The sequence below is a fragment of the Eleutherodactylus coqui genome, chromosome 7 (assembly GCF_035609145.1).
Source record: "Eleutherodactylus coqui strain aEleCoq1 chromosome 7, aEleCoq1.hap1, whole genome shotgun sequence".
Classification (NCBI taxonomy): Eukaryota; Metazoa; Chordata; class Amphibia; order Anura; family Eleutherodactylidae; genus Eleutherodactylus; species Eleutherodactylus coqui.
This window is the reverse complement of record NC_089843.1, coordinates 114,813,392-114,829,016: the sequence shown is the minus strand read 5'-3', so window position 1 is coordinate 114,829,016 and position 15,625 is coordinate 114,813,392. Positions and strand designations below refer to the sequence as shown.

Below are 15,625 nucleotides of genomic sequence, written 5' to 3'. Positions count from 1 at the left end.
AGCATGCTCAGATTGCAATGATGAATCTAGTCCCCGACAGTTATTGATGAGCTGCCCTGTAAGAACTAACATGGTTCCCTCTCCTCCTCATCGGCTACACTAATGGAATGACTCCACAAGACTGTGACTCAGATTTCACGACAGTCACGGTTTACAGTCAGTCCAGGAGATCAGTGGGCTCTGCCTGTATGCGGCGCTCTGGGGGAACCTGCGGCCACGGAGTGACTGCATGGTGTTGTGTCGGTCTTCCACAGGCAGAGGGCGCCATTCTTTTTGGATAACACCGTCCTAATTGGCGCACGAGATGCGAGATCAGGATGTTGATACAGAGTGCAGCGGCTCGTAGTAACCCGCTCACATAGACTGCGGCTGGCGGAGCGGCTGTGTGCATCCACGGAGCGGCGGGAGAGCCCCGGAGCCGCCGGGCCATGGAGTGAGCCGTGCGCTGCTGCTACTGCGGGGGCTCCGCTCTACCGGCCCGTGGAATGGTGCTGACATCTGCCCGCAGCATGGAGACGTCGCCTGTCACCGCAGTGTAAGCGCCATCTGTGCACATGTGTGCCTTGTATGTCCGTGTAGCATGGAGGGCGCCCCCCGGGGGCAGTTATATAGCATGCCGGGTGCTTGTCAATGACTCCATTCACATCTTATATTGGAGGTGTTGTAGTGTTGTGCCCCATACCCCCATGGACGGCTAGTAAGAGGGGCTGCGAGGACCCCTCCGTCATGTGACTTGGAAATACTCCTCGCTGGGTCACAGAATACAGGCTGCCACCGCTGAGGGGTTAAAGGGGATGACTTCGTGGCTCTAGTACTGATGAGCTGGTCCAGGTTGGATCCATGGGGGTCCGGCACACCTTGCTAAGAGAAGGGGCCGTGACACCCGAGGGCTATGGAAACTGCCACGGTGGGTCCGCTGTTGTAGCAATCGTGGGGATGGTGGTAGAAGGCCTGGTATCTGCAAGATGTACCTGTCCCAGATGGGCTTGGTAGAGCTTGGCCTGCTGTTCTGGAGGTGGGTAGTTGAGGGTTGGCCGGGGGCGGATTATGGGTGCAGGTGTGTTATAAGACACTAATAGCAGCTGCTCTCACCTGCGGTCCAGCGTTGCCGCCCCTACAGTCCTCCCAGCCAATTGGGGGCCACGGTGGTCATGTGCCATTCTCCGGCCATCATGGCTTCTAGCATTTAAGCACATGACTGCTGCGGCCTCTGATTGGCTGCAGCGGCCAGGTGGTACCTATCGGGAGCGGCAGCACTAGTCCGCTGGGGGTCAGACGGGGGTATGGCTTTATCACATGTACATCCATGTATTAAGATAAAGCCTGATCTGCACCCAGACCACCAGGTCCTTGGAGGTAAACACCTGCTGTCCGGAGTTGGAGTGGTCAGCAGGGCATTGTGGTGGGCAGCCCTTGTGTTTCTGCAGTGCGCTGCTCAGGATATGGCGCTGCTTCCTGCCGCTATGGGACATCAGCCTTTCCTTCCTGCTTTGTGGAGAAGAGAGACGTGAATCCGTTTTCCCCAGCAGAACAAACCTTGATGTAATGTAGTGCAGAAGAACTACCTTGTGGTGTTTGCGGTGCGTCCCAGCGCCAACGCACCCACTGTGGCAGGCTGACTGTTCCAGATACTACCGGGCTCACTCTGTGGACGTTGGCCAAGTGCTTAACGAGGTTACTTTGTTGGTGAGCTGCGCTGAGACTAAAGTGAGGGCTACATGTTAACCTCAGCTGCAATACCAGTAGTGCGGTTAATGATCGCAGCGCAGCCCTGCGGAGGTGAATGTTGGTGCAATTTGTGAGTTGCCGTAACCCGCAGATCGCGAGACGTTCACTATCTGTGGGACATAGTTGCAGGTAAACATCTATTAGATCGCCAGGCCGCAGAGCAACTCAACACTCTTTAGCCGCCCACAGTGTGCCATGTGACCCTATCCTAAAGGTGACCTTAAACATTAAGTGAAGGCTGTTCAGACAGAAGTTTCGGCAGCACCTGCTGACCATCTCATGTGTATGGGGCTGTTCCATATTTCCCCTGACAGTAGATGCTGGAGGATTAGGCATGCCAGATCCATTGCGCTTGTGGGTGATAAGCCGCCAGAGATATGTGAGCAGTTATTGGAGTATTCTGGAGCTTCTATAATTTTTGTCTTTCTATTGATTACTGACGGGGACACGCGGATCTGATTCCTGGGGCCGCAGTCTCTGTAGTCACACAGGGTACTGTTGTATGTTGTCGACACCGGAAGTGGTGGGTGTCACCAAGTGTTAGGCTGCTTGACAGCCAGGTGACACCCCAAGTTCGTGATAGGGTGAACTCACCCCTCTGCCTCTGATTGCCTGCAGTCACCCCTTTGCCACTGTGCCTTCTGCTGGAAGTTGTCCCCGGCAGCTGCGGTGAGTGAGGTCGCTGGTGTCAGTTGGCGTCAGGTCCTCCTCTCTTCCCTCACAGCTCCAGTGATGTTCGAGCTCCCGTCTATGACGCCTGCACCTTTGCCTATTCGGGTTCTGCCACTCACCTGCTGCGCTGTGTCTCTGCGCGACCAGAGCTGCTCCTCTAGCGCCGCTGTCTGCGTGGCAGGACGGAGGGCCGCGGCCTCGGTAGCAGGTTGGCGGTGGGTTTAGAGGCTGCGGAGGAGGGGAGAAGAGTTGAGGTGGGTGGCAAGGTGCTAGCAGCATGGGACAGAGTTTTGCCTGTGATAGAAGATTAGGGTTAGTTTCAGTTTTAGGCTTAGATTATTAGCTGTAAATGCTTCCAGCTAATAATGTAATCCTAACACTTAAACTAACCCTCCCAGGCAAAACTCTGTCCCCACGCTGCTAGCACCTTGCAGCAGCCACCCACCCAATCAGAAATGTGTGGGCGTACACTGGGCGGATACAGCCGATCACCACGTCTCCACCCACACTTGTGGTGGAGACATAATACAATAGTGCCGGCACACAGCAGCCTAGGTGGGTACTGCAGTGCAGGTCTTGTTGAATTCAATAGGAGCTGCACCTGCAATACCCACCTAGGCCACTGTGCTACGGTCAGCGCTTTCTTTGCTAACAGTGACAGCGGCCCTGAAAATTTGAGCACCAGTCATCTATTGATGTCCTGTCGCTCATCAATAGAAAAAATTAAGAAGTCCTGGAACACCCCTTTTTAAGAGCCTTTATAGTATAGTACTGTAATTTCTGTGGATATTAAGGTCTCTTGGCCACAGCCGTTGCGGAATATCGCCGGCGATATTCCGCTGTGGGGGAGCAGGGGGGGGGTGCTGACAGGTCTCAGCGGTAAGCCTATCTGACAGATAGTCTCACCGCTGCAAATCGCGGTTTAGATCCGCCGAGCGGATATTCGCTATGATTCTCCACTTGTGTACGCAGCGGCTGCGCTCTCCATAGCAACGCTGTGGAAATGGAAAGCATTCGCTGCGTTACTCGTGGCCGGATTATCGCCGCAGGTAACGCAATGAACAACCGCCCGTGGACAGGCAGCCTATCTGATGATAAAGTCGGAATGCTGTGGGATCTTGGATTACTGATAGTCCTTCTACAAATACAGAGGGGCGCATGTATGTAAAAGGGTTAAAAACTCAACTAAACTCACCGAATTCTGAAACTTTTTGCAGATGACTGCAGTTGTGGTGTATTGGTCCTTCTACATTACCTGCCTGTACAAATAACCACTAACCAACATGTCCGTCAGCACCTGTTACCCCCTGTCCCTGGACAGATGACCTGCTCTGTGGGGGCAGCTGACCACTAACATGATGACTTGTCCCTGATCTGCCGCATGTCTCCCGTCTTCATGTGCAGCTGATCAGCAAACCTCTTTATGCTCTCCTCCTAAATCAGCCAAGGCACCAGAGTTTGCTTGTTGGTCAGCTAATCACTGGTTCCTTTACGCGGCCCGATCGATGGCGAGCATTCAGAGGAACACTTGTGCCTGGTAAGCGGCTCCTGCGGAAGGACCACGCAGGTTGGGGAAGTAACAAAATTCCAGGTTTGGGCAATACAAGATACATTTTATTTTGGCCCTAAATTGTCTGTAAGAGCTTGCAGGAGAGATGAGGGCTGAAAACCAAGCAGTCAGCCCAGCCTTGGGTCGGTCTCACCACCGGATTTGAATTGTGGATGCCACACCGACGATCTGTGGTAAAATGCGTGCGGTGTAAGGCGTGCATTTTTTAAAACTTTTCTTCACGCTCAAGGAATCCAACCTGGTGGTGAGCCTGGCCTTACTGATGGATCTTCTACTGAGACACATCTGCAGTTTCTATATACAGTGATATGTAGAAGCTGCAAAAGGCAGAATGTACAAAATTTTTAATTAAACTCTATTGGCAGCAGTGTCCGTAGCCACTAAAGCCATATGAAACTGTCAGTTTTCTGACTTGCCATACATAAACTTGGCCTGAAAACGCAAGGCCACAAGTAGTGGAATTCTGTCTGGACTTCTTCATATAGTAAGTAATTTACGGCATTAAAATGGTAACCTCAGGCTATAGAACATAAAATATATTTATTGGACTACAATTGCAGAATACAAAACGTTACTAAAGGGTAAATATGCAATCTACTATGCCGGATGTTCCCATCTCCAGTCCTCCTGGCACCCCAACAGGTCATGTTTTCAGGTAAGAACACCTGAGATGCCGACAGCAATTATATCACCTGTGGAATACTGAGGGATCCTGAAGACCTGTCCTGTTGGGGTGCCTTGAGGACCGCAGTGGGGGATACACTGCTCTGTGTTTAGGAAGGGGAGAAAATAAATTGTTTAACAAAATAGTAAGCCTTTTGTTTTCAATGGGAGACCCTGCATGGGGTGCCCCTAGCACGTAGTGCGATGCTGCCGCCGGCCCCATTGAAAATATCGCAGTGCCATGCAGGAAAGCATCACTCATGTGTATGAGCCCATTCAAAAAAATGGGGTTCATGTTTGTGCGTCTCACAACATGCCTCTCGCCCGTGTGAAGGCAGCCTATGGCCGCCTGCACAGGGGTGGATTTGCAGTGCAGAATTCGGAGTGGGTGTCTGCCTCCGGATTCCGCAGAAAATGCCACCAAGAGCATGCTATGGCAAAACATGGTTTCCTGCCCACGAGCAGAAAATCGCATGCTGTGATTTTATGTGGCTCCCATGTGGATGGCTTCCATTGAAGTCAATGCAAGCCGTCTGCCCTGTGACCCTTCCACAGTCATCATTGCGGAAAGGTCATGGGATCCGCGTCATCGCCTAGCGATGATGCGGCATAATCTGTATTTCGCATGTGCGCCAGCCACACATCTGCAATACAGATCCGGACAGGAAAACTGGGGTTACCAGCCGGGCACAGGGTCGGATTCCGATGTGTCCGACCCAGCCATGTGCAGGCAGCCTAATCATCTATTTTGTGCTTGACTGTTTTGTGTTGAAGAGTAGAGCCAAACTTTGGCTGGCCAGAGTGCTGAACACCTTAGGATAGGTCATCAGTAGTTGATCATGGGGGTCCGCCGCTCGGGATCTTTGCCAGTCGGCTAATCCTATGGCCCACTCTCAGTGCAGCTAAGCCGGATGTCTGCATTGAGGTCGGAGCCAGAAGTGTGCGAGAAGGCATCACTCCTGTTGAAATTAGTCGGAGTGATGTCCTCAGTTACATGTCCCACTGTCATTAAGTGTATGGTCTCTGGGGGCTTGACTACTGGGATGCCGGTGGTCACATGAATGCATACCCAATGTCTGTTGGCTTTGTGGAACTGACTTCCGCTTTATTCACTTTTTTGGGAGTCTGCCTATCTACCGGTGTTCCATAGAAGTGAATGACATGCTGGTCATACATTCCCGTCATCCCTCAGTGTACTCACCATTCTTGTGATACCTGGGGCCCCAGTGATCAGACCCCCAGCGATCAGTCATAACCTATTCTGTGGATGGGTGATAAATGCTTTTAGTGGGAGAACCCCTTTAATGATATGATCTGTGCTTTTAGCCAAGAACTAGATCAGCTGTTCTCAACAAGATAAAATGGCTACTGCTTGCAAGGATATGTGAAAGAGATCCCTTCTATCCAGTACTTGTCAAGCTATGAATGGCAAATGCATGTAACTCAGACACATGGTTAATACAGACAGCTTGTTTGTTACAGCTTCTTTTTATCAGCGACTTAGGAGAATTTGGTTCCAAGTAAAATGCCTTGCAGTGTGCCTTTACAAATAGTTGGCTGTACTTGTGGTTGTTTGCTGGTAGGATGTCTCAGCAGGTGCTCGTGGCCGGAGCAATGACTGCTTATTGTCTTATGTCAAATGTCAGAGCTGGAATCCTGTCCAGAAAGGATTGCGGTGACCGAAAAGGGATGTACTGTGTAATGTAGACGTTACTACACAAACACACGCAGAATCCGACTGACACGCTCCTTCTACCTGTCACCCCATCTGTATGACAAAGTTATTCTGCTGGTAGTCAGAAAATCTGCTGGAAACAAAAACTTTCTGCTCAATATTGGCTCTATTTGTCTTCGGCTCGGCCAGTGAGAGGTGCAAGTTCAGTTTCTTTCATGTTATGCTTGTAGTATGTTCACAATTGGATACCTATGTTCCAGGGGGTTTCCAGGAATAAAAAAAAAAACTGTAGGGGCTCATGGCCACGAACGTATCGAAAAAACGCTGCGTATCTCACCACAGCGTTTTACCGATGTTCATAAACAGTGGCTTTGCTGGCAGAGACCGCGTATGGTTGAGAGTACTGCGCATGCCCGCACATGACATGCGCAGTGTGCCTTTTTATATATAAATATAGTTTTGGTTTGTTTTTTTTAATTCCCCTCTGTTTCATAGCGGGGTTGCATAAGAAAACACTGACCATGCGTGATGTGCGTAGGAACAGGGTTTTCATACCCTGCCTATACCAATTTATAGGGCTCACACTGTGTGGTACACAGAGAAATGGAGCATACTGCGATCTACTTCTCGTGTGTATTGACACAGTGTTTACACACACATGGATCAATGAAAGTCTATTGACTGCATTACCTGCATATCATGCGGCCGTGCAACACTGCATTGTTCTGAACGGCGTACGGTTAGGTCCCACCCCTCATCCACTCTGGTCTGCACATGCATCTTGTTCTAGAATGGTATATGATTTGTATAGTCTTGGATTACAGGGCGCAAATTGCGAGGGTTTAGACTGGCGTCAGTGGTGGGTGGTTTTTTTTTAAACATCTTTGCCCCCCCACCCTCCCATGACGTGATGTAAGATCTCTAGGGGTCATTCACATTATCATTTTTTTTTTATTTAAAAAAAAATAATAAATTGTACACTTTTTCACTCTAACTGAAGCATCCATAGGAGCCCCAGTTACAGGGACAAACATCCCCTGTAGTGACAGTAGTCACTGGCAGAGCTGATCAGGGTCTGCTAAGACCCTGCAGCTCTGCTGTGACAGGGAGCATCTGGCGATCATGTGATTGCCGGGTTAAATAGTGGAACTAAAACTTCCGCTTTCTCTTATTGAGCACTATATTTTCCTGAAAAAGATGGCAGAAGCTGCTAAAAACTGCAGGAGCAGAGGCTTTAATTCCGTGCTGTACTTCTGCTATCGGCTGGGATTAAAGGCCAGGACCAAGAGCCGTAGATTTACTGTGCTTGGCCCTTAAGGGATTTTTTTTAAAAAAAGCAATGATTTTATCGCAGTCATGTGGTTTGATCACAAATTGCTGTGTGTAAATGTAGTTGGACAATCTTCTGAAAACTGTCTAAAAGAAATTTTTTGTTGCCCGTAGCAATCACAGTGCAGCTTTCATTTTACCCCAGCAGTGAAAGAAATGAAAGCTGCGCTGTGATTGGTTGCTACGGGCAACAAAGACTGGTCATGAGAATCGTCAGCCTGCTAGTGACTGCCCCCTGCCTGTCGGTGTAGGGAGACCGCTGTCACTCCACATGTCACGGGGCACAGTGCGTACCTACCCAGGAGTCTTGCTGCCCGCGGTCTGGGCACATGAAGCTGGTGACAGTTCCTTTTAACAATACGATGCCAGCTTGAGTGCATTTTCGTACAGCAAAGAACTCTTCAGTCACTCTGATCACCCGGGCATAGCAGTTGTGCCATGTTAACACCAGTAAGGGAATGTCTGACATTGAAGATCACAGAAGCAGTTGCTTGCTGTTTAACCCCTTATTACACAGTAAAGGGATGGCCATAGCTTATACAGTAAGGGGAGAACAGTCTGCATATGTGTCTCCATCCATAGTTATATATGTATGCAGTGCTGGTGTACAGACACGTTATCGGGTAACTCGTCTGGCCTTGATGTTACTGATGAGGGAGGGACCTGCTGTACAGCTGGCAGGGTGCTGGCAGTAAGTGGATGCCGCTCCTGTCACCTAGTGCAGGTTTTACTGGCTTGTTTGTCAAGTGATCAGTCATGTGGTTAGAAAGCAGCATGTTAATGAGTGACTTCTAGTAACGGAGAGGACCTTACAGATGGCAGGAGAAACCAGACTGGGCTGTGATATTTTCGCAGTTCTCTATGTATTTCTAAATGCCCGTTGTAAACTAACACTACATGTGTGCCTTTACAGGGGGTGCCTTTACAGTGAGGATGCGTCTAAACATATTGTGGTAGTCAGCCTGCCTGGTCAAGCTAGCCTCAAGGGCTGTTTACACGGGGCGATTATCATGCTTTTTCGTTCATCTAAACGTAAATTAATAGTAAACGATGGCTTTACTCTTCGTTTGTCGCTCCTTTTCAATCCACATAAAAATCATCGCTGGTTCGCTCACTTCTCGCTGTGTCTAAACGCTGCCCGCTCCGTGTATACATAGAATGTGAGCGCTGAGCGAGGAGACGTGCGATGAGAGCGATACTCAGCGGGGATCTGCCTGTCTAAATGTGCTGCAGGAGCGCAAAGAACTAGCGGTGACGTCACCCGCTCCTGCAGAACGTTGGCCAACAGTCGTCCCGTGTAAACGGGGCATCAGATTCAGCCCTTGATCTCATCAGAGCCGCACATTCCCTTTAGTTAGGGTTAAAGTGACCCTCTAGTTCCAGGACAGCAGGAGCAGGGGGTATATTACCTGCAGTTGTCCATCTCTCCGGCCCCTTCAATCAGCGACTTGTGGACCCTGCTTTCAGCTGCCCAAGCAGTTTTCTAACTACTTAATGTGCACTGTGCACTGCTTTGATTGGCCATCACTGGTCACATGAGCAGCTCTAGCCAATCATAGAGCAGGTATAATGCATTCGTAGTCTAATGCTGGGTTCCCACGTGGAAATCTCGTAGTTTTGCCGCAGCTTCAAAACCCGCAGCTAAGTTTTAGAGCGGCTTTGCGGCATGCTTTTCCGTTGCGGCTGGCTCTCCCATAGAGGAGCGAGGCCGCAATGGGAAAAAAAAATTGACATGCTGCGTCCCGGGGATCTGCGCCGCAACGCCGGCTAATGCCTGCTTTACCGCTACGGCTTGTCCGCCCCCGTGTGGACGAGATTTTTGACAAATCTCGTCCACATAGCTGGCTGATCCTGGTATTGTGGGCAGAAGGTGGATTTGCTGCAGGGAAAATCCGTGGCAAATCCGCCCTGTGTGAACCTAGCCTAACACTACCAAGCACTATAGAGATTAGGTAGTCTGAAGATTGCACAGTCCCAGGACAGAATTTGGTTTTGAAACTGGAGGGTAACTTAAAGTACCTTTTACAAAGGGGAATTATCACTCAAATCTCTTGAAACAGCGGTAGTTGTATCATGTACCCACAGCCACCGAGAGGGCACTGGGCGAGAAATCACTTGGTAGTCACTTCAGCCCACTGAAACGGACTAGGGAGTGACTCCTCACTCAGTGTAAACAGGAGGCGTTCCATCCTTGAGCCACTGCCTGTTCGATGTGAATGTAAGCAGGCAACCAGGAGAGATCTCCGGCATGCTGCACCTCCATTCACTGAATGCCGTAGGAAAGGTGGATGTTGTGTATAAGACCAGGGTCACACCACTGGATTTGTATTTCGGATTCCACGATCTGCGTCCATGCGGACTTCCCGTGATAAAACTTGAGCATTGAAAGGCATGTATTTTACTTTTTTTCCCTCTAGCCTCGCCCCTATCCAAATATGGGGAGATATGTAGGAGATCCCCTGCAACTCCCCCACCTTCTCTCTCCTTGCTATGGGGGATTGTGAGGGTGGTTCGCGATCTTCTTCCATTGATTTCAATGGGGCCGACGCTGCTGCCACCGGCCCCATTGAAAACCATGAACGATAACAGGTTTTTTTTTTGTTTTTTTTTATCACAGCTTGGCTTGAGTGAACGCATCGCAAATGAGAATAAAACAATTGAAAATCATTGGTTTCATAATCATGTGTCTTCTCTCACATCACACAAAAACCTATCGCCACTGTGCAAGAGCCCTAAAGGAGCACTAAGGCCTCATGTCCACGGGGAAGATCAAGCCCGCCGCGGATTCTTCATGCAGAATCCCGCAGCGGGTCCCTCCTGCCCCACGGACATGAGGCTAAAAAGTAAGCATTACTTACCTGTCCGTCACGGCCGGATCTACTTTCTTTGGCCCGGCGGATGTGCTTGGCACGCCGGCAGTGTGCCGTGTGCATGTGCCGTGCACCCCCCCCCCCCCCCCCTTTTTTTTTTTTTTTTTTTTTTTTTTTTTAAACTCCTGCTCTCCCACGCTTCTGCGCAGGAGAGCAGAAATTCAGCTGCGGGTGTGCCGCGGATCCGGACAGCTTCCATAGGCGTCAATAGAAGCCTGTGGGAGCCGTCCCCACGGGAGACCCGCACTAAAATGGAGCATGCTACAGGTGTTTTCCCGCACACGCAATCTGCACCTCAAGGGAAAATGACATCCGCAGGTATTTAATTACGTAGATCTGTCGCCGTGGACATGAGGCCTACATGTAGAAAATACACAAAATAAAAATTTGGCAGCATCTGCTTAAGGCCGGTCTCACACGAACGATCCAGGGTCTCGCAGCGGAATCCGTCTGACCCCGCGTACGTGTTATTTCTGTACTGCGGACACTCGCCGCCGGTCATGGGCAGTACATATTTATAATAAATATTTTAGATATTCTTTTTTTCCCCCCCTAAATAGTTGTATTTCCTGCGCTGTCGCTAGGCGAAGGTTACGTCCATCTGCAATGTCAATTGTGGATGGGCTGCAAGTCAGAAAGTCTCTATTGACTTCAATGGAGGCCGTCTGTGTGGAGCCCTCAGCAAGAATAGAGCATGCTACTGCGATTTTTCTTCCGCTAACTGATTATACAGTTCGTTTCCGTGCGAAAAGGAAAAAGTGATTTCCCTCCCTTTTTTTTAATTTTTTTTTTAACATGCCATTCAATGCATGTAATTTGCTGCGAACGCCAACCGCAGATTACGCCATTGAAATCCATTCTGTGAGACCAGTCTAAAGTGGTTTCTCCACAAAATGAGGTTCTGTGGATGGGGGACAACTATGTGATCTGTGGGGGCATCCTACCATAAGGACCTCCACCACTCATAAGGACAAGTCCAGAAGGTCCCTGAATGAACAGAGTGGTAGTCGGCCATGTACACTGCCGCTCCATTCACTTCGAAGAGCGTACTGCAGATAGAATTCAAGAGTTGAGCTATCTCTGGCAGTCCCATTAAAAATAATGGAGCAGCAGCTCACACGTCTGACTGCAACTTTGTATCCAGTTTACAAGACTGACTGGGATGAACACTTTAGTACTGACTAGTTTCCTTCCTGACCTCCGCCCCCATGCACACAGGAACCTAGGATGGTCTTGGCGCTGGAAGCCTCGGTATCTAAGCTCCCACTTCTGCCTGTAAGGAGCCTCTTCCCCCACCCCCCATTCCTTTTTCTGCAGTAGTAGAAGAGATTTAGGAGTATCTCTCCAAGATTCCTACAAGACTCTTTCACTAACATGCAAGAAATCCAGCAGGTTGAGGAAAAAATGGCCACAAAGACATATTCACTGTCCTTCTAGAAAATTGTGCAGAATAAGTAAGTGAAGTGCAGGCTAGGTTCATATTGGATTCATGGCTTCCATTTCTAATGGAAGCGAAAAAGCTGTGTTGGATGTGGGGTATGATCAATCAAACTGGCAACCAAATGACCTAATTGACTTATTTTGGGGTCTAGCCTAGATCCCTTGAAGTTTACGGTATTTTGACTCCAAGTTTAGTGCTGAATGCTGCGCTTAATTTTCCCTAAAAAGTGCTGAAATTCCAGAGAAGGACTCCAAACGACAATATGGAGTCCAGCAATGGAGCAGTGTGATAGTTGGTACAGGAGGTTAATAAGACATGTATGTTTTGTACACAGGACCGGGAAGATATGCCAGCAGAAGCCTGCGGAAGTGAAGGAGACCACGGAGAAGTTCTGTCCCGTGACTATGAACCCGCGGCACACCAGGAAGGCTTTCAAGGTTATGAATGAACTCCGCAGGTATTGGTTTTGCTTTCAGACATGGTCTATCTGTACATTACTAATTAGCAGCTGACTTCCTTTCATAGACTGAATGTGTTGTCGGGCAGCAACTACAAAAGGGGCACACTTTTATGCCAGGGTTTCATCAGTACCCATCCACCTAAGGGCGAGTGTGCCCTAAATAATGAGCGTAGGAGCTGAAGAGATTTGTGTAGGGGCATGACAAGTGTTGCTCTTCTGTTCTTTATGTTCTTTGGGCACATAAATGCCTCATGATGTGTTCTCACATGTCTTGTAGTTGACGGCATTGGTTCTATATTGGCGTTGTTGGGAATATTATACGTAAGCAGTCTCTTTAAGTTACTATAGTTTGGTGTAAAATGTCTGTCCTTATGATCTCCTCAGGCCCCCTATATATTAGGGAAATGTTGGGACGACTAGAGTCTAGCCCAGTGTTTCTCAATTCCAGTCCTCAGGGACCCCCAACAGGTCATGTTTTCAGGATATCCTATAGTAATAACACCTGAGGCACCGACAATAATTATATCACCTGTGCAATACTGAGGAGGTCCTGAAACATGGCCTGTTGGCGGTCCCTGAGGACTCGAGTTGATAAACGCTGATCTAACAGATATTAGGGAAGAGAAGGATTGGACGCATTGGATTTAGATGCCTAATCCTTTAGTCGTCTCGGAGAGTAAGTAGCAAAGTGGACAACATTTTGCAAAAATGTCATTCACACTCTGCGGACAAGCCGCGCAGAGTTCAAATCCATGATCTGTCAATTGTATCGCAATTTCCACTGCGGGCTCTCTTCTCTCTATGGGAAGAGATTCCCAGAGCCGAATACAGGCAGAAAAGCTGCCTCAAAACCACACCAAATGACCTTTTTGGTCAGTATTGTGCACCTGTATCTGTAGCCCAGAAGTACTTCATAGAGGTGCAAATCTTTCTATTATACTTTTTTCTCTGTGCAAAATATGGTCCAGCTAGGAGTTGTAATGTATAACAAATGGTCACCTACATGAAAATGATCTGCTTAAACTGACCACTAGGAGTGGGAAAGGGAGTCTGAATCTGACAGCTACGGTTTCCCCCCAAATAGGACCTGCCCCCAAAATAAGCCCTAGCCTGTTTTTTCCTGGGGGGGGGGCTTGAAAAATAAGCCCTAGTTACACTAGTTTAAAAAAAACAGGTTCTTCAAGTTCCGCGGCTCAGCCAAATCAACAGCAATCGTGTTATAGAAGCAGAATTTATTAATTGGTTGAGCCGCTCTTCAGCCAATTCCTAGATCCTGCCTCCACAACGTGATGGCTGTGATTGGTGCTTCGGTCGCTGCTCAGCCATCACATTGTGAATCTCTACAAAAAAAAATCATGGCAGGTTACAGCATCTGAGAAATCTGCACCAGGTATAGTGGGGGGCACCAGGTCTGAATCTACTGCAGTTTAGAGACCAAGAAACTCTCACTTTCTGTGAACTAACTAAAGGCGTTGTGAGAGATGACGCTTTGTTTAAAACGGGTTCCCCATGGCAAAAAAATAATAAAGCTTAGACTCTCCTCTGCCCGTTCCCCTTTGTCAGCTTCGCTTCTCCAATATTGTCCACAGGCCGCAGCAGCTTGTGTTTGGGACTTCACAGGCTGCTGCAGCCAATCACAGACCTTGGTGATCGAGTCTGTAAAGCAGGGGTGTTGAATTCCATTTTACTGAGGGCCATTTCAGCCTTAGGGCTTATTCACATGAGCGATATTCCGCACAAGTTTTACGCGATGCGCATAATTTATTCACACAAGTGAATTTCTTTTTCCCAGCACTCCCATTTGAAATGATTGGAGTGGTCAGCACTTCATTCATTCATTCAGGGACACTTGGGATCCCAGTTTCTGTAATCAGTTGGGTTCCCAACCATCAGATACCTCCCATCCTATGGATAAGCCCCACTTCACGGGACAACGCCTCTAACTTGCTCCTTCTGAAGTATCCGTACGCCATGAAGCACAGTAGCTGTTACTTATTTCTTTGTAAGGGCAACTCCTTGGCATTGTACGAGGTTTCCAGCTGGCGTAGAGGAAGAGTGAAGCTTGGGAGTGACGCAGCAGAGGACATCCTTTGGTCATAAGTGCATGTTTTCCATGACGCGCAGGCATCCAGACGTTTTCCAGGTCACATCCTTGCAGGAAGGCAACCCTGGCCCTTTTACATGTCACTCCAAATTGGTGAATGACCGGGAAGGGAGCTGGGACTAGTAGCTGAATATATTTGGGGTCTCAGGTGTGAATAGAAGTGTAATGCGTCAGTATTTGTGTAATAACGGCACTTTATAGTGACTAGTACCTGGTTACAAGCTAAAATAACTAACGATGCGTTCTGTGAATTAACGACTACTGAAGACGGCGCACGCAAGAATGTGGAATTTGTATCTAAAAGCTTGTAGTAGGGCTTTAAAATGTCCTAATCTTCTAGCAGGTAATTTACCTTCATTATGCTTGGTAAAGCCCTCTGATTGCAAGAATGGTCATGTTGAGCGGCAGGATAAAGCTGTTTGCTCTCACACCCCTTTTCGTTTGAATTTCCTAATGTAATTATCCTGTTTAGAGGCTGGTGTCGGGGTGTGATTGCAGCGGAGATCCGTGTTCACAGGGGAAAAACGCCTTTTTTCACAGATCTATATGTGCACCTCATTAGAGGTGATGTCAGCGCATCCAAATGTATTTCTAGACACGGCTTTTTGTCACAAGAAAGACACAACAGACACATTGTAACCCTGCTGATGAGCCTGCTCTTCAGTAAATGGGGTACACATAATGGCGCTCTCATGCTGTAATAAGTGTTCGATGCAGCACTTCAGGTCTATTTACTGAGGGATGTGTCTATAGTAACCATGTACTCTATGCAATCTCCTTTTTCAATTAGCAATATTGTAAGGAAAGGCACATCACATAAGGCGTTCTACCATGTCCAAAGCTCTACAGACAGTACATATAGAATTACTGTGTAGTAACAGCAGCAGTCTCATGTACATTTATGGGGGTTTTCCTACATCGGAGTCTCCCCGTCCAGCACTGAAGCCCATCGTTCCGCTCGGAACCTAGAAGAAGCAGGCTGGCACTTGTGTGTCCTTCCTTGTGCACACGACTGCCCAGCCAATCACAGGCCTTCAGCGGCCATGGAAGGATTGGCATGTGATCTCCAGATGGTGAACGCCAGGTATCAGGGCTCCAGTACTGAACGGGGAG

At 48.6% G+C, this 15,625-nt stretch overlaps 1 protein-coding gene across 2 annotated transcripts in view; it reads left to right on the top strand.

The window, feature by feature from the left end:
- The first annotated feature begins 235 nt into the window (after window positions 1-235).
- KLHL2 (kelch like family member 2) overlaps window positions 236-15,625 on the top strand; it is a 75,786-nt gene continuing 60,396 nt past the window's right edge. Inside the window, exons 1-2 of one of the 2 annotated variants that reach the window (XM_066573565.1) lie at window positions 236-535; window positions 12,283-12,405. In XM_066573565.1, coding sequence (XP_066429662.1) covers window positions 486-535; window positions 12,283-12,405 — 173 coding nt within the window. In that variant the 5' untranslated portion in view covers window positions 236-485. The remainder of the gene's footprint in view (window positions 536-12,282; window positions 12,406-15,625) is intronic. The other variant, XM_066573564.1, reaches the window with a different exon arrangement.